The following is a 25,859-nucleotide window of genomic DNA, read 5'->3' as shown; positions in this document are numbered from 1 at the left end:
TATGCTTCTTGTCTGAATAGGATCTTACTAGTCTGCATAGGAAAAACACTCTTGTGCTCTGAAGAATTCAATGTCAATAATAATAATTCAGCTTGAGAAGTTTTCACAAAAGCCAGCATTTTCTCCCATGTTTTTAGCTACTCAAAAGATGTACTAACTTACAGAAAATATGCTTCAAACATGGCGATAGTTGCAAAAAAGAAACATGCCATGCCACTAGACCTAAATTTGCCTGACATTTCTGGCTTACATAACACATAAGATGGCTCTATTACTATAACATTAATACATAATGGAGTCGAAATACAAACTTTTTCTGCATCTGACCTACTAAAGAACAGAAATTTTTCGACAGTTTAGGCTTTCAAAACCACCATATTTAGAGAAAGCCAACTCTGTGTTCTGCTAAGGAGCAGTTCAAGGAACTCTCACTCAAAAAGCCAAGAAAGCTCATGTCATTGTTACTCGGGAAATCCAAAAGAAGTTGCAGTGCTGATTCAGATGAATCCTCCAATTCACTGGAGCTAGAGGTGTCGGAACCTTGAAAGATATCTTCAGTATATGGTTGGCTGTCCTTCCACTCGGTATCTTCAACAAGAGTAAGGTCCATCTCAGTTGTGATGCCTGAAGCAGATCCATATTTTGTAGATGAAGATACTTGAGAGGCTGGACTTAGACATTTGTCTTCATTCTTGAATTTCCTAAATGCTTCTCCTATCTCTGAATTCCATATGCGTAAAAAGTAGTCGGTCTCAGACCTTCCTGCTGATGATGGAACCAAGAGTTGCGATTCCCTGGATAGACGAGCTTCAGCTTCGAGCCTTGCACTTTCCCATTGTGCCATGTGACGGGCTGAAGTTGATGTAGGTGGTCTTCTCAACAGCCCATTAGAGGGTTCATGAGTCAGAGGATCAATGCCCATAGAAAATAGGCGTTTCTTCAGGTGAGTATTCCACAAATTCTTGATCTCATTGTCTGTCCTTCCAGGAAGTTGCGATGCGATTGCAGCCCATCTGGATAGAGATTCAGTTTCTTGGTTATTCATAGTTATACAAGTAAAAATTCAGCTACAGATTCTGATGAACTACGCTTGACTAGGTTCCTAATGCTGGATGAATGCTCAATCTGATTACTCGGCATACATGGATCAAATTGATGTTCTATTTGTTGCAGAAACTCTGAGAAATTACTAACAAGAAACTCCAAATACATTTTAGTAGCTTATCAAATTTTCAATAAAACAACAAATATTTTTAAGCAGACAAAGGGGTAAATTGAAGACCAATGGAAATGTCATTCATATAGATATATTAAGTTGAAAGTTTCATAATATCACCTGTTGCCAAGAATGCCATGTAACTGAATGACAAGCTTTTCTTCTTCAGGGCTAAAGGGACCTCTTTTGATATCTGGCCTGAGATAATTTGTCCATCTAAGACGACAACTCTTCCCACAACGAAGAAGACCTAAAAGAAAAAAAAACTTACAACAATTAATCTCAGACATTAGCAATGCTTTTCTTTCCTTCATTTCCATTGTCGATGTGTTCTAGTAAAATAAATCTTACATCCATAAAAACAATCAAACCATAAAACAACAATGAAGTAAATGGATCTGTATTTGCAAGATACAATACCATACTATGTATTACTGACCAAGATCCAGCAATTTAGCATTTTAGACATGTTACATATATAACTTAATCAATGCCCATTTGATATCTGAATATGTACACACCATATACCTATTCATCCCAAAAAGTGTACAGTGAGTTCTTCTATACACACCATCTTAAAGCTAGCTAGCTATTCTACCAAAAAGCTGATTTTTCTTCAAAATAGTTACCATAATTTGTTTGAGAAATAAATATCCTATTTTTCCAATGAGTGAACATGATACTTGCAATGTCTAAATATTTGAACATGGATAGTAAAAGCAGAGGAAATTCACCCTCCTCATCACCATTAACATGAAAAGAAAACTCCAATGCCCATTAAAAGAGTAGAGAACATATGGCTGCTTCACTTTCCTCTGTTAGTTCACTTCATCCAAAGTTGGAAATGGAAAGTATTTTCTCACTTCCCTTCGTCTTACCACATAAACACAGACACAAACAAGATAGTCCAAAGGAAGTTACCACTATAATGTCTCTCCTTCCTCTTTTTATACCATAGTATATAGGATTCCAGATTAGTATAGCTTGGGAAGTAAGACTACAAGATCAGTTGACTAGTTGTTATGTACAAAAGATTTTGTTTTTCCACAGAACAAAACTAAGGATATACACACAAAAGAGAAGGGTTGTGAAGAAACCTGCAAGATTTGGAAGAGAACGCCAGCTACCATGACCATATTTCTTGATATACTCAACAAGCTTTTCATCTTCCTCAGGTGTCCATGGTCCTTTCTTTAAACCTTTCTTATCACAACATGGTGTTCTTCCCATCTCTCTCACACACACACTCAATTCCTTTGTATTTGTTTCTCAATGTTTACCTTGAAAAACAGGTCTTTAAGCTATAAAAGCAGGAGTCTTTTTATGAGTAAAATGGCAGGATGGTGTGACGTAGACAGCCTACTTATGCAAACATCAATGGCTTCTTTGGTCTTTTTATGAGTGAGGGGAAAAAAAGAAAATGGACATGTCAAATGGAGTAATAGTACAAATTGTAGGTCATATATCAATAGGGGAAAAGCATCAACAGGTCTTAAGCTGGCCATGCATTTAATGCCATGATATGATGTCTAAAGAGATACTACTACTATTACTAATGTAAATAAATGTACACAGGCCACATGTTACAAGAAAAATTGAATGATTGATGCAATAGAACAAGAAAGCTGCATTGAATGCATGCCTAATCTTCAGTTCTTGAGGTTTGAGAATCTGATCTGAGATAGTATTGGATAGCAAAAGCTTTTGGTTAAATGCACAGTGCACAGACAAATATATATAGAGAAAAATAGAGAAACCCCACAAAAATGCATAGTGAGCATTAAATCCAATTAAAATCAGCATAGACTTAACTCTGTCTTTAGATTGAGAACAGAGAAATAAAAGCAGCAATTGGTCAACAAGTACTAGTATCTTGTCTGTGAAAGTCTATATTGACACTATGTACAGAAATAAATGCGTAGACAACTTAAGTACTACATGTGCTATCTACACTATAATTGCTTTGAGTCAAGGTATAGAATCTAACTACACATGAATAGGCTCTTCATTAAGCATGACCGGTTAAAAGCTATATTGCTCGGACTCTCCGAAAATGTTGCCGGATTTGTGTCGGATTCTTCAAAAGTAGAGGATCCGACACGGATGAAGCACCATTTTGGAGAATCCGTGCATCATAGATTAAAAGAAACAAATCTTCCTATGTCAATGTTGTCATTTGCTACCCTTTTCAATACAGATTGGTTATTTGTCAGCACCAATTTAGCTTAGGATCTATTTGAAAGCCTTTAGCTTCTTTAGCCTTTCTAGCTGTAGAAAAAGTTACCTCTGTTCCGTTTTATGTCATCTTTTCTTTAGTCTGCTCCAAAAGAAAATGACACTTGATATATTTGAAAACAGTCTAACTATAAATTCTTATTTTACTCTCAATGACATGTACTTAGAGTCACAAAAATATATGTTTAATATTACAGATTTCAAAAGTTATTCTTTCTTTTTTAAATTTTATGTCAGCCAAACAGTGTTATATGAAATGAAACGGAGGGAGTAACTGATAAATCATTCTATCAAAATCGCATCTAATTTAAATATGGGGATGTAGCAGTACATTTGACACCTAATGAGGTACAAAAGTAAGTTTTCTTTTTCACTTTTAATCTCATTATTAGGAGGAGATGGTTATCAGTTACCATTGCTATGGACAAACTTATAAGCAGAAGATATGGGGAATTATATATATCAGGAATTTTTTGAAAAATTACAATACAAACTCTGAACTCGAATCCATTTTTATCACAGGAAAATAGCAGGTGCAATGACTACATTTACTAACATAAATTCTTGGGACCCCTTTACTTATACGATTGAAAAAAAGAGAATGCATTAAATATGAAAGAGAAGAGCAGTTAATGGGAGGATCATGAAATTTCAAAGCATTCATAAATACAAGAAGACAAAACCAACACACATCATATATGTAAAACACACTTTACTAAATTTTGGTGGATAGAATTACCAGATACATCTGCTGATGACGTTGAGCGATAGAAAGTAGTTGGTGAAATAATCGAGACGTGCGACAAGCTGACTTAGATACCACCGTCGTCATAGGAAAAAGAATGTAAAAAACACAGTTTTAGAACAAAGGGTCATAGAGAAAGAGCATTAATGGAGGTGAAAAAGAATACTCAAAGGGAGGGAAGAGTGTAGAGGGAACACTTGTTAGGCAATGAAAATGGAAACATCTATTTCTTGTGATAGGTTAACATGGCCTTCGTTTTCTGGGGCTAGGCTAGTATTTGAAAAATGAGAAGGTCTATTCTATGTCAGTGAAATGAATGTGGTCAAACCTCATGTTTGCTGTACATGAAAGCCACTATAGGTATAAGTCTACACTTAACAACCCAAAAATTATTGCAAGTGTCCTGGTAAGTGGTGAAGTCTATCAAAGTGACATGATTATATTATCAATATATAATCAAATATACAGAAAATAAAAAAAACAATAATAACATGCCTCAATTCCAAATTAGTTAGAGTTAAAGTATCATTCTGTTTAGTGGCGGAGCTAGAGTTTATACGAGCGAATTCGAGAGTAGCAATTTTTTAACTAATTTTCTCGAGATTCAACAACTCATACATAATCAATATTTTTAAGTCGCATTTTGAAATTGCACTTTCGAGAAGTTCTTCCATTGCTTCTATCGACATCACTCATATTAAATTAATAATTTAAGCTCTCTAACACTAAAAGTTTTCAATAATTTCTATATAAGTTACCAATATAACTAGTTATATACAAAGTGTTGTAAAGTGAAGAATGTTTAAATGTGAATTTTCCGCTGCCGCCCGGAGGCAACTAAAACGAAAATGACTAAACTCCACCAAAAATTAAAACAAGTAATAGAGAATTTGAAGATTGCGAGGTAAAGGTAGAATTTTATTTTGAGTTCCAATTAATTTATGTTGGTCGCCTTCTAAATAGCTACCTGTATTGTTATTTTGTAAAAGAAAATTCCAAATATTCTTGCGATACATAAGTCGCATTTGGAGGTTGCGATTTGTAAGTCGCATTTGGAGATTGCCCATTTTGCGATTTATAGTTGCATTTGGAGATTGTGATTTATAAGTTGCATTTGAATATTGTGATTTATAAGTCGCATTTTAAGAGTGTGATTATAAGTCTCATTTGTTGATTGCGATATATAAGTCGCATTTTAAGATTGTGATTATAAGTCTCATTTGTTGATTGCGATATATAAGTCGCATTTGGATTGCGATTTGTAAGTCGCATTACGAATTGCGATTTATAACTCGTATTTAGAGTTTATAGGTAACATTTGGTGATTGAGGGAGGTTGTGATTTATAAGCATTAACTTATAAATGCCGTATTAACTCGTATAAGCATTAGGTATTGTGATTTATATGTCGCATTTAGAGAATGTGATTATATATCGCATTTTGAGATTGCAATTTATAGATTGCATTTAAAGATTTTTTAGTAGCATTTGGATTGCGATTTATAAATCGCATTTGCAATTACGATTACAAATCCAATTCCTCCGATTCCCTTTTTAAGTCCCACAACTCAAATGTTATTTACAAATTGCATTCAGAGCGATTTATAAGTTGTATTACGTAATGACTATTATAAGTAACATTTCTGAAATGTGATTTGCAACTCTCAACTTATAAATCACGTTTAAAACTATTACAAGTATCATCTGTCAGACAGTACGTTACCTCAATTAACTCAAAAATTACATAGTAATTAATTTTTTATTAACTCGAACGAGCTCTTAATTAAGAATGAGGCGATGCTCAAGCATATTGTGAAAGTTCAAAGTAAAAGATTATTACGAAACGTCACAAGTTAGAAAATAAATATACTACTAATTAAGAAGAATATAATTTATTCACAACTAATTGGTAGTACATGTAAAAAATCATGTTATTCCACATTATGCCCCATTTTTACTAGATCTGTACGGATTAAAAAGTTACTACTATAAGTTTTCAAGATGAATTCCTACTTTTTTTATTGTAAGTAACTAGTTCGTCCGTTGCTCTGGTGGTGAGCAGACAAGAGTGGGTTGCTCTAGTGGTGAGCACCCTCCATTTTCAACCAAGAGATTGTGAGTTCGAGTCACCCCAAGAGTAAGGTGGGGAGTTCTTGAAAGGAAGGAGTCGAGGGTCTATCGGAAACAGCCTTTCTACCCAAGTATAAGGGTAAGGTCTGCATACAAACTACCCTTTCTAAACCCTACTAGTGGGATTATACTGGGTTGTTGTTGTTGTTGTGGTAGCTCGTCCGTTGACTGGTTACGTCTATGAAGTCGGTGACTCTTACGTTGGTAAAACTCTTAAACTCTTACGATAATAAGAACTTTTAAAAAATCATTAATCCTAGTATTATTTAAAAGATAAATTCGGGAAAATAGTCAGAAGAAAGAAAGAAGAAAAAAAGAAGAGAGGATAAAGTAGAGCAATGAAAACGGTTCAGCCTAATAAGTTAACTACCTCGAAGAAGAAAAAAACGAATATTTGTTGTGGTAAAGAGTTAGAAAATGGCCTCATTTCACACCAATTTAAGAGAATTATATCCACAATTTTTTAGAGGTTATTAAATTCCATCAATTTCACCTCCTATTATGTGGATCTCCCAATCACGTGTCGTATTTTTATCGGTGTAACAGCACAATTCAATGAAAAAAAGTTTGTAAATAATTCTTCATTACCGGCCAGGACAAATTTATTCGTTCGTTCGTTTGTTTGTTTGTTTAATGTCAATGACCAAGAAGGAAAGATAAGATTATTGAAGTTTTTTTCTCTGCCATTTGACATTGAAGAAAGTTATATTGAGAACAAGAAAAGAAGAGAAATAAGAATAGAGGAGAAGGAAATGGCATTCACAGGTACATTGGATAAATGCAAAGCTTGTGATAAGACAGTTTATTTTGTTGATTTGTTGTCTGCTGATGGAGCTACTTTTCATAAGTCCTGCTTCAAATGTAGCCATTGCAAAGGCACTCTTGTGGTATGTTTAGTTAATTACCTTTCTCTTCTTTTTTACTCCTTTTCTTTTGCTCTACTTCACGATTTGGCAAGTTTTACGAAGAGCCGTTGTATAGCCGCGGTAAAAATAATAGCCGAAATATGTATAAAATTTGTATATTTTTTTGTATATATATACATTATGTATGTTATATACAAAAATTATATAAATTTTATACACTTTTTCGACTACCAGATATAAATAGTTTCTGACGCAGGCTAAAAGTGATAATATCCCTTATTGGACAGATGAGCAACTACTCCTCAATGGATGGTGTCCTCTACTGCAAGACGCATTTCGAACAACTTTTTAAGGAATCTGGAAATTTTAGCAAGAACTTTCAGACTGCTTGTAAGATATTCTTTTTCTCAAAGTTCACGATACATTTGCAAAGGTTTCATTATATCCATATTGACCAATCAGTTTTAACCTTATTTTTTTTAATTTATAAGCAGCCAAACCTGAGAGGGAAAATTCGCTGGTACGTTATGTCTCAAACTTCACATTTCTACGATATTATATTGGTACAACCCAGTCCGCTAGTGATATTGTTCGCTCTGGGCCTAGATCCTCACAGGTTTAAAATACGTCTTTAGAGTCTAAGGTTTGTTAACTTATATAACCAACATCCCTCTTGTGTTTTGCCGATGTGGGACTCTGTCCAAAGTCTGGGGTGTTACATACACCCCCTCTTATGGACTCAGCATCCTCGTTGAGGTTTGCCTAGACTCAGCACTGAGGTTTGCTCCGCCTAACCGGGATTTGCCTAAACTCAGTGGAACTCTGACCTATCATCGGCAAGACTGACACAAGAGTGACTCTGATACCATCTGTAACAGCTCAGCTCGCTAGTGATATTGTTCGCTCTGGACCTAGGCCCTGACGCGTTTTAAACCCGTGAAGGCCCAGGACCAGAGCGAACAATATCATTAGCGGGCTGGGCTCTTACAATATAGTCCAATCAAACCAACCAACCCCTCATTTTCCTTTTTTTTTTTTTTTGAAGAAAATTATTTTAGTTCGTTCCTGTATGTGATGGAGCAAATTCTAATATTTTCTTTTTGTGTCTCCTTCAACAATCCTAATGGTTAAATGCCATAAATTTTGTGTAGACAAGGGCTCCAAGCAAACTCTCTGCCTTGTTCTCTGGTACTCAAGACAAATGTGCTGCTTGCAACAAAACTGTTTACCCTCTCGAAAAGGTAAAAATTATATATATTTCGGAAAATATGCTTCATAAAATATAATTTTTCAAAATATAAGTCATTTTCTGGTGTTTGAATGCCATAAAACATTCTCCGGATATAAATGACTTTTCTCGCTTTTGAGCGCAGAAGTTATTTTCCATCAGGATTATTTTGCTTTAACCAATATTTTTTTATCAAACAGTGAAAAACATTTTCTAAAAAATTATTTTCCAGAAAAAATGAGTATGTTTTCGGAAATTTACTTTTATCAAACCATTTTGCTTATATTATCCAAATTTTATTATCCATCTTGAATCAATATTTATTGTCTATCTTTAATATTCAAAATTTTCATTAAACAATACCCAATTTGCTAATATTTTCACCAAAATAATATTACTCCTATCAATCTTTAATACAATATGTGCTTTTTTCTGGAAATATTTTCACTCTCCAACCAAACAATGAAAAATATTTTCTAGGATTTTTTTTTTCAAAATAAGAAATTTTCTAAAAATGACTTTTCTCATACAAAACACTCAGATCAATATGATTTTGTGTTGAATAATAGCTTCTAAAACCCCATATAAACTTATCTCCTAATGATGATTTGATTTCATCTCCGTTTTTTTTTACGTTCTTGAGTCGAGAATCTTTCGGAAACAGCCTCTCTATCCTCATAGGTAGGGGTAAGGTCTGCGTACATACTATCCGGCTGTTGTTATTGATGATTTGATTTCATATAGGTAACAATGGAGGGAGAGGCATTCCACAAATCATGCTTCAAATGTGCACATGGAGGTTGTCCCTTAACTCATGCAACATATGCTGCACTTGATGGAGTCCTCTATTGCAAACATCATTTTGCTCAACTTTTCATGGAGAAAGGAAATTACCAACATGTCCTCGAGGCTGCTAATAACAAGAAAAATAGTGCTGAAAAGGCAGATGATGAGCAAGAGACTACTGAAAAGGCAGAAGATGAGCAGCCACAAGACAAGGAACCTGATGATAATAATGAGCAACCAATTATAGAGGAATTCTGATAACATAAAATTTTATACTATTATTGGTTGCTTTAACCTAAAATATTTGTGTTTTTTATAAGTTTGAAAAGGTTTTCTCATTTAAATCCAAGGCAAATACTCTTGTATTCTGATTTATAATTCTTGTCTTGTTTTTTTTTCTTTCATCCCCCCCCCCCAAACTTGGTGTCCAGCTTGTAAACATGTTTGAGAGGATATCCATTTTGATTATACAATGATTTGTTAGATTATCTTCTTATTGTATTGTTGCAAGCATTGCTGCTGAATGTTGTTGAATCAATTAAAAGAACTTCGTTTTCCCTTCTCCACAGACGAACCAGCAGTCATACTCAGTACATACAAGAAGATAGAAAGAGAGGTTGCAGGTTGTAATAGGCTATAGCAGCCGCATAGGACTAACTCTGAAGCCTGAACTTTTGTAGTGCCAAATATTCCAATCTATTATAGTACACACACATCAAACCATTGTAATCCCAAAAATAGAGTGTTGTAAGTGTACTTGAGGAACTTTATTCAGATTTAACATTTGCAGATCGGAAGGACTCTTTAGTTCGTCCATAATAGATGGCCTGCCCGCTGGTGTATGTTATAAAGTTCCAACCAAATGCTGATCCTCCAACGACATATGTGCCTTGGACAACACCATCTCCAGCTTGGTGTTTCTGAGATGAATTCGCTTCAGTTTTTGCAGATGTCCCATTTTCTGGAGGCTTCATGTCTTTCTGCTGCTCGCTAGGCTTTTCTCCGTCCTTGATATCCACGGACATAGGCTGAGCTCCCGGTGCATCCTTAGCCGCCTCTGGATTTACCGTTTCAGTCATCATTTCCTTGTAAAGATCCATCAGAAGATTTAACTCTGCATACCAGCATTTAAATGCACATAAAGATACATGTCTGATATAATATAACAACATGCTGATTGTCATGCTGAAGATCTTGATCATAGTTTGACAACCCAAACAAAAAGGAGGGGACACACACACAGTTCCTAAACAGTAAATTACCATATCCATGGCCCTCAGGCAATTGAATTGCTATAGCTAAAAAAGGAGTACTCTGTCTTGTGCAAATCATGCTAATAAAGCGTGCTTGCACTAGAAAAAGAGCCACATATACAGAGAGTGTGGTTGCCCAATGAAGACACTCCTGGACTCGCCATGTCTAGAGCTTTCGGAGATTTCATGCTCAAAAACTATGGTATCATCTCAAGGCCTGATGTTTCTTATCACCATCTTTCTCCAAATGATCAGTTTCTTGTTCTAGCATCCGATGGGGTAACACCATTGTAACTCTATACTTACAATTTTATTCTGTTTTTCCTCTGTGTCTACAACTCTTGACATATCCTTTTTTCATTGTAACACATTAGGTATGGGATGTGCTGAGCAATGACCAAGTCGTTTCCATAGTGTGTTCAACAAATGATGGATCAGCAGCCGCGAAAGCAGTGGTAGAGGCTTCTATAGATGCTTGGAAAATGAAGTTCCCTAACAGCAAGAGAGATGACTGCACTGCAATCTGCCTATTCTTCCAACAAAATGTTTCTCCAATAAATAGTACTTGAGCTATGACTATATGCAAATACTAGCTTTTTGTTATACTAATATTCCAGACTGCAAAAGCACTAACAAGCTTTATTGAAGTTTGATGTACTTTGAATGTCAACTGGCATGGCTACTTGCCATATATCCTTGAGCTGTTTTGGGTGCTGCTACAGTCTTCAATTATGATGCATCCAAGTGCCCCGAAAGTGAATCACACTGAATACAAGTTCTTATTGAGATAATCTGATCAGTTTCTCGTGCTAACATAAGATCCAAGCATTTCCTAAATGAAAGCTGAAAACTGCTGCTATGTAAATCAATATACAAGGCATAAGCTCCAGAGGAAGAAATGGCTTGGAAGGTAGATCTTTAACCACAAAAGTACATCACTACTACTAGTATGCTGCTGCAACCAACCAGCATGTACTAAAAGTAGACACACTAGAAAACAAAGCAGCACACAACCATGTAACTAGAAAGATAATGCAGTAAACAGCCATGCATTTCTTACTGACTCCAGAACTTTCACGTGATGCATTACATTAGTATCAGCAAAACAGAAACGAAGAGCATGCACTAGCATGTACATAATCTCGTGACTAGTGTGGATTAAATTGCTAGTAGTATGGTGATGTATTCATGACAACTGCTCAAAATGAAAATTCGATAGGAATAAATTTGATAGAAAGCTTACGTTGACGAATTTCAGTAGCAGCCTTGCAATTCCGGAAGTCCGGCGTCCGGAGAACCTTCAAGATGACAAACAAATGTAAGCTCCTATAACATCCAATTAAATGAGTTAACATTCATGAAGGCAAAGGAAAAGGTGAGATTTTTTTTTATGGATTGGACTTTTACAACTTTCTTCCCAGTGTCATTTGGTGCTTATAGATAAGACCTCCAGATGTTTAGCTTATCATTTTGCATTGCTTGAGGTCTCATTTTTAAAAAATGAATCTAGAGAACTTTAACAAGCTAACTAAAATAACATATGAGAAAATAAATTAAACATGATATACATTCCTTTTTGCACATAATACTTCTCTTATTATGGTTCAAGATCTTACGTCAAATTAGCGAATGAAAACCATTTACAGTTATCAGCTCAAGGCAAAGGTGAGTCCTCAGTTCTTTAAGACATTCAGCTCCAATGCATGGGGAGAGCAACTTTCCCTGTTATGGCACATCCAAGCAGCTTAATGGAACAAAGGATTTTATATCTTATATTGAAATAAGTTCAAGCACAATCGCAGGGTCTAACCACATTAGTGCCAGTTAATAGACACCAGCTACAATTTACACATGTTTGAAATGAACTGAGATAGATTAAATCCATTGTGATACTCAAGGAACCTATTGGAAACATGACAAAACCTATCTGGATTCATATATCAGATAAAGTGTCACAGCGGAAAATTATTTACATAATGTACTGTATTACAATGCTTTACTGTATCAACCACGACTTTACAGCTTGTCTTGGAATATTAGTCATAGACTAATAGCTTTAGGTTTAGTACTAAGCCACTTCATGCCCATGTTTGTCAAAGTTCAAGAACCCATGTTGTTCAAAGTTCAAGAACCCAAAGTGGGATTATAATAGAAACCAGATATAATCACCTAGAAGGGGAGCCTTAAAGGAACGGTAAATATATCTCCAAATGGCGTATAAGTCACGGGTTCGATCCGCGGAATCGACTAACTCTTGCGTCCTGATAGGTTTCCTACATCACATCCACTTAGAGTGCAGTCCTTCCACGGACCCTGCGTGAATGCGGGATGCTTCATGGCTTCTTGCACCGGGCTGCCCTTTTTATATAAACACCTACCTAACCTATACCCCTAATAAACAAACAGAAATAGCAGAGACTTACAGTCGCAAGGAGAATAATGGCAATTCTTGCCTTGTCACTCTTTATGTAGTTTCTAACCTCTTTAAATCTCACCAACTTTGTTTGTTTTAGATGCTTCCAGGGAGCATACACAAGGAAAAATATGCAGAAGAAGCCAGTTCATTTAGCAAGATAGAAATCCTTTCATTATTGGTTTAGAAACAAAGAGTTTTTGTGCTTGTTCCTTACTATCAGTACTCAGACGTAAGAAAAATTCAGAATGAAAGGAAAAATGAAGAGCATTCAGTGTGAAACAAAATGTCTCCTATACAAGTCTGAAAAGGAAAAAGAAGACGGCCAGAGGGTATGCATCATGGAGGAGGGTGAGGCTAGGGAGAGGTAGAGGAGCACCAGGGATTGGATGCGAATGAAAGCGACTTCCGAAACATAAAACTATGCTCTTTCCAGAAATAACCCTTTTCTACAAAACTTTTGGGATTTTTTACTAAAGAGCTCTTGTTATTGAAAGGTTTTCAATAAAATGAGAAGAAAAATTGTTTCTGTACATGCTTATGAAAAAATGGTATCTGCACACTTGTATTTCGTCCGTATAAAATTGAAAAGCATCTTTCTACAAAACACCCTTAAGTTTCTATTACCGCTGAATGGTTTGATCTTGGACACGTAAGCACCACCAGGTTCAAAATAAAGCAGCCAAGTTTTTTTCATAGAACATTTAACAGAGAAGGTCATAGCTGACACAGACAGAGAAAAGGCGAAACAGTTAGCTAAAATATGCCAAGTTCTTCACTTATTTCTAAAAGGAAATTCTATTTACAGAGACGGCGATGTGGCTTCTCAAGTACTAGTCAGGTTAAGAAAAAATGAAACTTCTACTGCATTTGTACAAACTCACAGAGTTCTCTTAATGCAGATCTCCTTACGCTAGTACAGTGAATTATATTTCACTGAAACACCTAACCTGCTCTAAACCATACAGAATTCTATGATTTTCTGAACCTACTTCATCACCCAGGAAACATATTCCCAACTTACCAACTTATATAGTATAACTAATACTAGTAAATCAGATTGCACAGAAAAAAAAAGTTATTACTGCTGCTACAATAGTTTCTTTCAACGACTAGCGAATACATGGATAAATTGCACTAAAATGTTCATAAAACCCAAAAGCCCTAGTATGATAAATGTCAGATTTTTACCACCTTAGGCGCTAGAAAACCTCTAAAAATGGAGAAAAGAAATCAAAAGAGAAAATTATACTCCAACATTGAGCAGGAAATGTGGACCTTTAACAAGAGTAGTCCAAACAAAGCCAAGTTATTCACAAATTTTCTTATTATGATAAATGTCAAATGTTTACCACCACAGGAGCTAGAATACCTCTTAAACTGGAGAAAGAATAGAAAATGTGACATTTTTTAAATTTTTTAATTTTTTATAATATCAAGAACGGATTTTCACAGCCAAAAATTATACTCCTACTAAATTCAGTTTTCTAAGAAATCTAATAGGAAAAACAACAAAATGAAGGACACACACAAGCAATAACAACAAGAAGAATCCAAAAGAAGTCAAAGTTAGGCAAAAAAAAAAAATCACATTTTTATAGAGCAAAAATATATACTCCTACTAGATTCAACTTCCAAAGAAATCTAATGGGAAAAACCGCAAATTGAAGGACACCCACACGAAATAATAACAAAAAGAGTCCAAAACAAGTCAATTTATGCAACAACAGAAAAAGTTCCCATTTGGAAGTACTTCCAAACAAATCTACTGAGCAAAAACCAAAAAATTGAAGGACGCCCACAGGAAATAAAAACAACAACAGTCCAAAAAAAGTCAATTTATTTAGAGATTAGTACCTCAATAACATGGGGTCTGAGATCTTTAACAATGTGTCTCATCTTGTAATAAGGGGTGTTGTGCAATTTGGAGGTGTCAAGTGGCCTCTTTCTACTGTTCATAGGTTGCTGAGAAGAAGAATTCTGAGTTGGGGGTGCTGCAGTTTTAGGGTCTTCCATGGATTCCCTTTCCCTTCTACGCTGTGCTGAGAGTGGAGGTCTTTCTACTTATAGCAAATGTCACTGAGGTCCCAAACTATGCTATAAGTACAATGTGATCCTATAGTACCACTACTTTTTTATTATTAGATTTTTTTATCAAATCTATAGCTAGATAATTAAGAAAAATTATTTCAAATCTCTAACATAAATAAAGAAAAAATATTGGATAAGTCTACTTTGGTTTTCCTTTTCTCTTTTCGTTTTCTATTATTTTAGTAAAAGGTGTTGCTCTTATTGATAAAATCAATTTTATTATGTCAAATTACAGGTGTTAATATCAAAACTTGAAATGAGTTAGTAGAATTGTCAGTTTAACTAAATTGAGGACCAATTCAAACGACCTAAAGATCACTTCAAGGACCAATTTGTTTATCGGTCCATTTGATATGATTTTGAAACATTTCACTTCGGTATTTTGGTATCCCAATTTCTTATCCATATCAATACCAAACCTACTTAAATTTTGTTATGGTTCGATTTTTTTTTCTCAATTTAGATTTATTCGATCCAATAACTCCGCTTTATTTAGTTTGGATGAAGAATTGTAATTTTTTCCAGTATTTAAGGATCATGTGGATGGTGGAATTAAAAAACAAAATCACTAATTTGAGAATACATAACAAAAAATATAACAGTGTATACTTTGAACTCTACTGTTTGGTACGAGTGATAAAGGATAATTAATCCCAACATTAAATTTGAGATAAGTTTATTTCATATTTGGGTGGGATAAAATATGGTATAATTAATCCCGAGATTAGTTATCCCGTGATTGTAGTGTTTTTTAATCCCTATGAGAGTATAACGAATCCCGGGATACTAATCATGGGATAACTTGTTTCCCAACCAAACGACATGGGTCCTTGGTATGATGAATAAGGAAAATAATCTCAGTATAAAAATTTAGTACCCTTACCCCTTGTGTGGTTACTAATCCTGGATAAGTTATCACATGATTAAAAATAGTACCAAGATAACTTATACCTGTCAGATAGTGGAATAGTAATCCCGAGATATTAATCATGGGATAACTTGTTTCCCAACTAAATGACAAGGGTCCTTGGTATGATGAATAAGGAAAATAATCGTGGGATAAAAATTTAGTACCCTCTTATCCCTTGTGTGATTACTAATCCTGGATAAGTTATCACATGATTAAAAATAGTACCAAGATAATTATACCTGCCAGATGGTGGAATAATAATCTTAACATAAGTTATCCCAGGATAAAGCACAATATCAGGATTAATAGGGTGTTTGGTACATGGAATAAGGATAATAATCCTGGGATAAAATTTGGGATTAATGTTATACTACATTTGGTTTGGGTTATTAGTTAATATCGGAATAAAGTTTGGAATTAACTTTATCCCATATTTAATTTAGAATATTAGTTAATCCTGGGATAACTTTTACGCTAAACTACCTGCATTACAAGAGTACCAAACAGTTAATAAGAAACTAAACGACCCTTAAACGTAACTCCAAAGCACGCAAATCACCAGGATTTTTATATACCAAAGTTATGCACACCCTTATATTTGACGACTAGTTCAATCGAGTCAAATACCAAATCAATTGTGCAAGCTAAAAATGGGCCATAGACATTGACTCACCTTGCTGTGACACCAACAATTCCATTTTTTTCATTTTTTTAATTCATAATCTTGGAACAAGTGAAAAAACGAGATTCACAAATTAACCGTTACCAAATACCAACTACCTAATCCAGTATCCTTAACAGAACTCTTCACTTCACTCTTTGTACACTCCCATGTTGTCACCTTCCTCCCCCATTTCCAAACCCTAAACCCTAATTCCCATCATCAATGACAAATTCAAGAACCCTTTTCAGCATTCAATCTCCAACCAATGCATCTTTTTCTTCCCATTTTACCCTCAAAACACCTTCGAAATTACAACAACAATCATTCCCTTCCAAACTTAACTTCAAGAAGCTCAGGTTCAGTACTTTCAAAGTCCGTTGTTGCCCTCAACAAACTCCACAGAATCAAAATCCGACTTCTGCCCTTATCTCAATTCTTCGTATAATACCTGATTGGGCTGACAGAATTCAAGAAGAGGGTATGAAAAAGAAGAGATCTTTATACACACATGAAAGTTGGATGCAACATAGGAGTTCTTTAAGGCATGTTAGGCACTTGTTTTCGAGCTTGAATTCGCGTGTGATTCTATCGTTGGTTCCTCCGGTTATAGCTTTTACCTCAGTGGCAGTGGTCATTGCTAGTTATAATTCAGCTGTTTCAATGCATTGGTTGCCTGAGTTATTCCCTGTATTGAGAGCTAGTCCACTGCCTTATCAGTTGACAGCTCCAGCTTTGGCGCTTCTCTTAGTGTTTAGAACAGAGGCATCGTACTCGAGGTTTGAAACAGGGAAGAAGGCTTGGACTAAAGTGATTGCTGGAACCAATGATTTTGCTAGGCAGGTCATTGCTTGTGTTGATAAGAGTGATGCTGTTCTCAAAGCAGCACTTTTACAGTATATCATGGCATTTCCAGTTGCCTTGAAGGTATTTTTGGTGTAGTTAATCAACTTAGCTCGCTATAAATCTTTGCATACAACCACACATTTTTTTTTTTTTGTATAAGGCCTTCAATTATGCTCAATGACTCTTGCTATGGGGTTAAAAGTGGACGAGGTAGACCTAAAATCACATGGAAAGAAGTTGTCTCGAAAGACCTACAAATCCTAGGAATCAATGCAAACTTAGCTAAAGATAGGACACAATGGAAGAAAGAGATCCATATAGGTGATACTTACTAGTTAGGAATATGCTTTAAATATTAGTACTATTTTTCTTATTATTATTACTATTATATATATATTTATATATATATATATATAACTTATTTTCACTACTACTCTTATTTTATTCTGGCATGATGATGATATGAGTTAAGCTTAAAGAAAGAAGTGAGGATTCATATTGCCGACCCCAACTTTGTTTTGGGACTGAGACGTAGTTGTTGTTGTTGATTCTTTCTATGGGGTTACAATGTGTCCCTGCACTCTGTGTAGGAGAGAAATTCATAGATCATTTTGATAAAGGGAGAATTTTGGTATTTCTGCAACTAGTTTTGTCACGAAATAGAAAAAAATTAAGAAAACAAAACTTAGGTTAAACTCCTAAATACAAGTGAAACTAGGATTAGTCTGCTGTCTGCTGGCTAATGCAATGATCAGATAGTTGAGAATATCTTATTAACTGGAAATTCACATATGAAATATATCCGTGAATTACAAATGAATTCTGAAAGTAGCCTAAAAGAGCTAAGTGAATTATTCAAAATTTCAATGGCCTAAGGCTTTATCAAAATCCAAATGGCCTATGTATATTCTTCCTTGTTTTGATGATTTAACCTTGTCTCTGCATTTTCATTCATAATTAAAAGAAACTTTGTCAAACTGCATCAAAAGGCCATCTATCTCAGTATTATTGTTGTATATTAACTAAAATGACCTTAAAATCGCAGAAGCTTTAAATCCTTATTTTACTTTCTAAACATGGAACATCTGGTATTTTGAGTTAATTTCCAACTGATAAGTTTTATTCAACATGTTGTAATGCACCTAAAAGCAAAATATATTTTCTATGATAAGCAAAGGGATAATGCTCCTTGCATCTTGCATAGTATTAAACACTAAGATTACAATATTTTTATGCAGTGCCACATAACATATGGCTCGGATATAGCAAGTGATCTCAAAAACTTACTTGAGGCTGATGATCTAGCAGTAGTTCTCAGTTCTAAGCATCGCCCTCGTTGCATCATTGGGTTCATCTCTCAGTGCCTTCAGTCATTACACTTGGAGGGAACAAAACTGACTCAGCTGGTAATTTTTCTTGATGAAGATGTACTCTTTTATGAAGTAGAAAGGTTACATCTTACATGTTATTTATTTCAGCTTTAGTTTTTTTCTTCCCTTTTTCTGTATTAGAAGACCAGTGTAAATTACATAGAAATCTCTTTAAGAAGGAGCTTCACTTGCTAAATCACACTGATTTCGTCACTAGCAGGATAATCTTTAGAGTTAGACCTAATGACTTGTGGTTTTAAAAAGTGCAGGAGTCAAAGATTTCTTGTTTCCATGAAGGTATTGGTGTATGTGAACAACTCGCGGGCATACCTATTCCGCTTTCATACACTCGGTTGACTTCAAGGTTCTTGGTCCTTTGGCATCTTACTCTTCCTATAATACTTTGGGATGATTGCCATTGGATTGTGGTTCCAGCTACTTTCATAAGTGCTGCTTCCTTATTCTGCATTGAAGAGGTCAGATTTCACTTTCTTCAATTAACCAGAGGAACTAATACTTTGTGATATAACTACTTCCTGCAGTAGAGATCACTTTGTCTGAAGGCAGGACTGTATTAAAATGTCACAGCTTGAACTGCCGTACTCTTCAATATGTACAATGGCAGAGGCAAGATTTTCACCAAGGGGGTTAAAAAATAAAAAAAGTAAACATGCAAAGAATCCAAGGGGATTCATCATCTAAAGATGTACATAAAAGAAAATTTGATCTTATAGCGAAGGGTGTTCGGATTAACCCCCATCCGCCCCTTAGCTCCCCTCATGAAACGAATATATTATTATTTATCTTAAGTTTCAGTTTGTGGGGCATTCCAGCTGATATCATCTTCATTTTAAATTGCTATGTATGAGTGATAAACTTAATGGTCTTATTACATAGAGTATCTGATGAATTGTCCGAGGCTCCAGGAGTTCATGATACTGTAACCTTGGTTTTCTATTTGAAATTCCCCCCAAAAGTATAATAATAAAAATAAAGAGGAGAGAAACACAGTTGAAGATTTCTATTTGATTGGAGCATTGACACTGCCCCCCAATACTGAGGTCACAGCTTGGTTGGTAACCTTCTGGACAGGGGGGGGGGGGGCGTAGAGGATGACAGATAATATCAGTTAATTCACATTTGACCAAAACTAGGATGTCCATTTTTGCAGGTTGGTGTCCTTATCGAGGAGCCATTTCCGATGCTTGCACTTGATGAGCTCTGTCAGCTTGTTCACGACAACATCCAAGAATCAATGGCAAACGAGAAGAAGATTCAAGAAAGATTAAGTGCCAAAAGAAAGAGACGTTTCAGTGAACATTCCCAAAATGGTTGGCCAACCTCATAGGATGATAGAAAGTACTACGACTTAAACGAAAGACTGAAGTATGTGTATAGAGCATTTTCTCTATCATGACTTCAGCTACTGTACAGAAAGAGGGTGCTCCCAATACATGACTTATTTCTATCCCAAATGTGTAAATATAGAGTTGGTAGAAAGTATTTGTTCTAGAAAAAATAAAACACTTGAAGTACAACTTATATATTCAATGACTTCAAAATTGGCTTACAGAATGCACCCACATATACAAAAGCATGTATCATCTTGTGTATAACCTCATGAGAAACATGTACTCTTTGTAATATAGTAGAAGAGACATGACTCAGGAAGCAATTTTCATCGCGCTTCTCTTTTCGAGGAGAAGATTGTAGTTTTGACTGTTAATACTGTGGTGTTACAATAGCTGCCTGTCTCCTACTATTTCCAGTAGCCTAAGGACATCCCTCATATGATAATTCTTGTTTATTCTACCTAGCAGCCACAAAATTATTATGTTCTTTCATCTAAAGTTCCAGGGCTGTAAAAATTAGATCACTATATATCTTGTGAGAAGTATCCTCCCAGAGGAATGCTCCCTGCAGATGTGCTTGATGTCAACTTGTTCAGACTTAGATTGAAAAACTCAACTTTCATATTTTTGGTGATATAATATGAATCGTGGTTGTACAGCCCTGGAACTTTAGATGAAAGAACATAATAATTTTGTGGCTCCTAGGTAGAATAAACAAGAACTGTATCATATTCTTGTAGCAGTTTTGAGTTTTATCCTCCACACTTCATGACTTCCTCTCCCAGCTTATGTGAGAAACTTTGGTAGAAGTATGTGTGGTACGAAAAAAGTTAAATCATAATATTAACAAATCAACTAATATAAGCATGCCAGTAAATGTCTGAGAAGGCAAAAAAGATAATGTCTGAGCCCGGGTTCGAACCGGGGACCTCTAGTGTGTGAGACTAGCGTGATAACCAACTACACCACCCAGACTTTGATGTTAGTAAAAAAAAGGAAAAATGATAGCAAAGAAAAACCAGATGGGTTTCTAGGTTGATGCTGCTCTCACTAATTATCTCCAGCTCCTCCTCATTTCAAACATTTTGAACGAAGTACACCCCTTGGGGTCGTTTCATATTATAGATAAACAAAAATAATTTTGTGATAAAAATTTAGAATTGTCTTTATCCCTTATTTAGTATATGTGTCGTAGTAGGATGGAATAATAATCTCAGAATAAAATAGTAAAATTAGCGGTATTAAAATTAATACAACGTACCAAATAATCAATAAAAATAATTTAAGTATAATTAATTTCATCATAACTTGTATCAATATAACTAATCGCAATATAACTAACATAACTGTGTGTTAAAACCAAACAACCCCTTAACGTTTTATTCCTTAAAACTGCGGCTTACAAAGTGGACCTCTAACTATTCTAGTTTTCTTTTTGTTTTTCAACATTCAAAATTTTCACTTCACTCTCTATCTTCAATTCTTTCCCTCCCCCTCTCTCTCCAGCAAGTAATGGAAACGAGCAGAGCGCAGCAGCAGCAAAATCAGGCAGAATCCCTAGTCCAAAACGACAACGAATTGGAGGTAGACGAAGCAGAAAGGCAACTGGAAGAAGAAGTAAGAGAACTGGAAGAAGGAATTAACCAAACCGCTGAGAGAATTTTGGAGCTCAGAACCACACTTCCGCATCAGCTTAAAACTACTCTCGCTTCCCTTCTTGTTGCTCAAAGACCCGTTTCTTATGCGGGATCCGAATCTCAACCTGGCTGCTCCAGTGACCCACTCACCTCCGGTATGTTTCTAGGGTTCTCTTTTTCTAATCCATTGGCATATTTTATTTTTTTAGATTCGCAGTGTTATTAAACGGCAAATTATTTAGTGTTGTAATGAAATGACGTATAGAGTGCAATAGTTAAAAATTATCAGAGTTAATTCCTTGTATGACCCGTTATTTCTCTTAATAAGATATACACTTTGTAAACAAACATTCTTGAATCACATTTTTGTGTGATATCCAAAAAAAATAGAAAGAAAAAAGTAAAAGCTGAACTCCATTATTTCACTCATACAGTTGCTCAAAATTTTCCATTTCTAGCATCAGTTATGAGAAAATGCCAACTTGCAGCTTCTGCCTTTTTTGTTTGTTCTAGGATTTGAACCTTGGTCTCCTGCAGTCTTATCAACTGCTGGGTTACACCCTTGATATTTTTCTCCATTTTTTACATATGAAGTAATTTCAGAATTAAAGAAGACCACGACTATCAAACTGTCTTAGAAGCACATTGTAGAGAATGGTGCAATGAATTGAAAGAGGATCTAGTGTTTCCTTGCGAATATGAAATTGTCTATCCTTACCTTATAAAGAAAGAAATTTGTCGATCCTAGTTCAGTATAAACTAAAACCCCATCTCTTATAGATAAACTTTTTAGATATCATGTTATTATTATGCGAGCTATTGATCCAAGGGAAGTTGTCAAAATTTGGTGTCAGCGGGGAGTCCAGACTCCAGACACTGTATAAATATTCTACACTGAGTTTGAGCCTTTGAGGAGGTCATAGGTAGATAGAAGACTTGGGGCGACATCATTATTGTGGACATTGAACTTGGACCCATGTCATGCTTTGAAACTCGTACATTATGGTAAAAAGGAGTCCTTCTATCTTAACACTTGGAACTTCTTTCTCTTTTCACTTAGACCTTCTATTAGTTGGTTAACACATCGGTGAACTTGCAGTGCTGTGAACTACTGTGGTGTCATAGGCTTCTCCATTGAAGTGAGAGCTCATTCTTGCTTTCTTATGTCGAATCTAGTATTCTGATGTAGGATGCAGGCCTGAAGCACCCAAACTAGTTATTCATGTCACCTATGTTATTGTATAGAAGGTTAGTGTGTGGTTCTAGCTTGATATATTGAGGCCACCAAACTAGTTAAGCAGCTTAAGCCATGTACCTATTGCTGTGTACTGAAGGATAGTTTGTGGTTTAGCTTGACCTATCGAGTTAAGCTATTATATGAACATGAATTTTCCATTATTCTCACATTCTGGAGTTCACGATGATTGAAAAAAAAAGAGTATTGCCATCTTAATTGAAATTTTGTGCAAACATAAAACCATGTCACACTAACAAACGCTGCACATAAAATGATTATAAAAAGAGATTAGTAAAAACAACTACTTCTCCCGCCTCCCCCAACAATATAAGCTAAGGATGAAAGGGAAGTTTAAACATAATAATTTTTTAAAAAAAATTATGAAGTTTGTAATATGGTTTATGACCAGGTTCCATCATAATGCAGGTGGGTGCAAAACTATCTGGAGATAAGGCTCCTTTGCAACAATCCTTTGTTGAGTGACTAGTTTTCCTCTTCGTTTTTTCCCTTTTCATAAATGTTGAAGGGTTTGTTACTAAATAAATGGTCTTCGCATTATCTTAGCAGGAGTACGTGCTGTTTTATTATTTTAGTACCTCTTGATAATAGTGGAAGTAGTTTTTTTAACTGTCTGTAATTTTTTCAGAACAGGGTTGCATTTCCTGATGTGCTTTTCCTCCTTTTTGTATGGTGTGCCCTGATTGTCCTTTTTGATAAACCCTTTCTCCTTTTCAATTATTTTGGACCAGTACCTTTAGAAATAATGAACCATCCCTAGATATTTGTCTCTTTTGATTGTCAACTTTTGGCAGAGTGAAGTTCTCCCAGTTTTAAAAACTAGAGGTACTTCTGATCTGGAAGATTTCCTGGTTAACTGTTTTAAGTTGGACGATAAAATTCTGAAACAGTATTATAGGGGTAGTGGTAAAAGATCACACAGACCTTAAGAACAATAAGCTCATGTATTATACGAAGAACATTAGGAAGCGCAAAACACAGACCTTAAGAAAAATAAGCTCATGTATTATATGAAGAACATTAGGAAGCGCAAAATCAACAAGATAATTATCTGGTTCCACCTACTAGGATAGATACCTAATAAGCTTTTGTCGTGATTCCCTGGAAAGTGTAAGCCCGAGATTGTATATATGTAACCTTTTAACCGTTGAACAATTGTTGACTATTTCAATGTGGGATCTCTACTGTAATAAAAGGAAAAAGGAATCACGCAATCTTCTTTCAGTTCAATATGAGTACTTACTTTTGCTTTACCTTTAAAAAGAACGATTGCTTACTTTTGCTTGAGAGCTACAAGGCCAGAGACATACTCACAGCGTCATTAGGAGCTATAGGACATCCCGGTGCACTAAGCTCCCGCCATGCGCGAGGTCCGTGAAAGGGACGGACCACAAGTGTCTATTGTACGCAGCCTTATCCTGTATTTCTGCAAGAGACGCGTCATTAGGAGCTAAGTGCACTTAATACAGTTTCCTTTGTAAGGTTTTAACTTTGTCATTAGTGGGAACCTTAAAAAATGCCTGTAGAGTTTTAACTCCATACATGCAAAGATCGATGTCCTTGTGTTGATACTTCAGTAAACTTGTGAATTTACAGAATCGTTTTCTTTGTAATTAATATCCTGATCGCTGTCACAGCCGTTGCAGGGCCTAGTCAACGTGGTGCCCCCTTAGCTGAAGAGGTGCAGAAACAAGCTGAGAAAGTGCAGCTCCTTAAACAGAAGATATCAAGTATTGGATCCGCCTTACCTGTTGTATTGAACAGGAGGAAGGAATGTATGGCAAGGATTGACAAACTACAGCCGAACAAAAAAACCATTCATCCTGCCTTTAAAAGGAAAAGAACTAGCGGATAAGCCCTGCTGGATCTGCTTGGTATGGTATAGAACGTTCCGTTTATTACTAGTATATTTAACAGCTTTGCCTGCTGCAGAACTCGTGAAATGTCTTCCAGAGAAGTATTCATTGACATAGATCTAACATAGTCGGGGAACACTTTCTTTCTGTACTTAATTGAATCATTAGTTAGTTTGTATGATAGGAATTTCTTAGTAGTGTTAGGGTTAGGTTATGATGATGAGATGAAAACATGTAGAGTAATCCATTTAGTTAGAGGTTATGATTCTTGTGGTGCTACATTGTACAAACCTTATTCTGTATCCTCGGATAGAATTTCAGTTATTGTTGCTGTTGGGCATGTGCTGAGCAAAAGCTTTGAAGTTTGAACTCCAAACTGTGCAAAACATTGACATTACTGAATTAATTCAGAAATTATTTAGGACAGCTAAATAGTACTATTTATTCATGAAGTTACAGTGTAGATGATTATCGAAATCTGCACCCTGAATATTAGTACAAAGCAAGTTTAGTTGTTACGAAAATAGTTAAATGAATTTAAACTCTTAAAAAGTTGTGAATATTGTATACAACAATATTACAAGTTAAACGTTGAGCTATTGTCACTTCTAGCCATCCGGGAAAAGCTAATGACAATTGATAGCCATAAATTACAATATACATTTTATAGTCCAAAACTAATTCTAGCGGCTAGCCACTGAAATTGACAAACCCAACTATCATGGAAACACAATATTGAGCTGCAGCAAGAACCCTATCTTGTCCTTCTATAGTCGCCGCCATCAACTCTTCTCTCTTTCTCTCTCTCTCTATTTTCCTTCCTTTCTCTTTCAACCTGGCTCTATGTATCTATATGTGTGTAGATTGAATTAAATTGATATATGTATAGAGATTTGGGGGTTTGAAATTAGGGTTTCGGAGGAAAGGGGAAGGAAAATGGGTCCTCGATCGAAGTCAGAGGAGAAAGAAGGAAGAAAGAGGACTAGAATTGTTTGGTGGGTTTTGGGAGT

General features: G+C 35.5%; 5 protein-coding genes and 1 non-coding gene across 8 annotated transcripts; 3 read left to right on the top strand and 3 right to left on the bottom strand.

Annotated features, from left to right (window-relative positions):
- Positions 1-57: 57 nt before the first annotated feature.
- LOC104119772 (transcription factor MYB17-like) lies at positions 58-4,340 on the bottom strand. The gene is made up of 4 exons (XM_033652437.2): positions 4,191-4,340; positions 2,314-2,607; positions 1,337-1,466; positions 58-1,013 (listed from the first exon to the last, which is right to left on the bottom strand). The coding sequence occupies exons 2-4, from the start codon at positions 2,444-2,446 to the stop codon at positions 380-382; spliced, it is 897 nt and encodes a 298-aa protein (XP_033508328.1). The 5' UTR covers positions 2,447-2,607; positions 4,191-4,340; the 3' UTR covers positions 58-379.
- Positions 4,341-6,697: 2,357 nt separating this feature from the next.
- LOC104119771 (LIM domain-containing protein PLIM2c-like) lies at positions 6,698-9,701 on the top strand. 2 transcript variants are annotated; one of them, XM_009631353.4, is made up of 5 exons: positions 6,698-7,212; positions 7,479-7,581; positions 7,686-7,711; positions 8,343-8,432; positions 9,164-9,701. In XM_009631353.4, the coding sequence occupies exons 1-5, from the start codon at positions 7,078-7,080 to the stop codon at positions 9,461-9,463; spliced, it is 654 nt and encodes a 217-aa protein (XP_009629648.1). In that variant the 5' UTR covers positions 6,698-7,077; the 3' UTR covers positions 9,464-9,701. The 2 variants fall into 2 exon arrangements, with proteins under 2 accessions (XP_009629648.1, XP_009629647.1); XM_009631352.4 differs by having other exon boundaries at positions 6,931-7,212; positions 7,683-7,711.
- A 121-nt stretch (positions 9,702-9,822) lies between these two features.
- LOC104119770 (uncharacterized) lies at positions 9,823-14,955 on the bottom strand. Its single transcript, XM_009631351.4, has 3 exons — positions 14,729-14,955; positions 11,702-11,756; positions 9,823-10,319 (listed from the first exon to the last, which is right to left on the bottom strand). The coding sequence occupies exons 1-3, from the start codon at positions 14,885-14,887 to the stop codon at positions 9,973-9,975; spliced, it is 561 nt and encodes a 186-aa protein (XP_009629646.1). The 5' UTR covers positions 14,888-14,955; the 3' UTR covers positions 9,823-9,972.
- A 1,689-nt stretch (positions 14,956-16,644) lies between these two features.
- LOC104119768 (voltage-dependent chloride channel 1, chloroplastic-like) lies at positions 16,645-20,493 on the top strand. Its single transcript, XM_009631348.4, has 4 exons — positions 16,645-17,460; positions 18,618-18,785; positions 19,019-19,225; positions 19,921-20,493. Exons 1-4 carry the CDS (start codon positions 16,759-16,761, stop codon positions 20,095-20,097), a joined length of 1,254 nt encoding a protein of 417 aa, XP_009629643.1. The 5' UTR covers positions 16,645-16,758; the 3' UTR covers positions 20,098-20,493.
- A 509-nt stretch (positions 20,494-21,002) lies between these two features.
- TRNAV-CAC (transfer RNA valine (anticodon CAC)) lies at positions 21,003-21,076 on the bottom strand. The gene has a single exon. It is a non-coding gene; the product is annotated as a tRNA-Val (tRNA).
- Positions 21,077-21,520: 444 nt separating this feature from the next.
- On the top strand, positions 21,521-25,189 carry LOC104119766 (uncharacterized). 2 transcript variants are annotated; one of them, XM_009631347.4, is made up of 2 exons: positions 21,521-21,893; positions 24,640-25,189. In XM_009631347.4, the coding sequence occupies exons 1-2, from the start codon at positions 21,614-21,616 to the stop codon at positions 24,846-24,848; spliced, it is 489 nt and encodes a 162-aa protein (XP_009629642.1). In that variant the 5' UTR covers positions 21,521-21,613; the 3' UTR covers positions 24,849-25,189. The 2 variants fall into 2 exon arrangements, with proteins under 2 accessions (XP_009629642.1, XP_009629641.1); XM_009631346.4 differs by having other exon boundaries at positions 24,631-25,189.
- The last annotated feature ends 670 nt before the right edge of the window (positions 25,190-25,859 follow it).

Source organism: Nicotiana tomentosiformis, chromosome 5 (genome assembly GCF_000390325.3).
Source record: "Nicotiana tomentosiformis chromosome 5, ASM39032v3, whole genome shotgun sequence".
NCBI lineage: Eukaryota > Viridiplantae > Streptophyta > Magnoliopsida > Solanales > Solanaceae > Nicotiana > Nicotiana tomentosiformis.
Note: the sequence above shows the minus strand (reverse complement) of the source record. Positions and strands in the feature narration are given on the sequence as shown.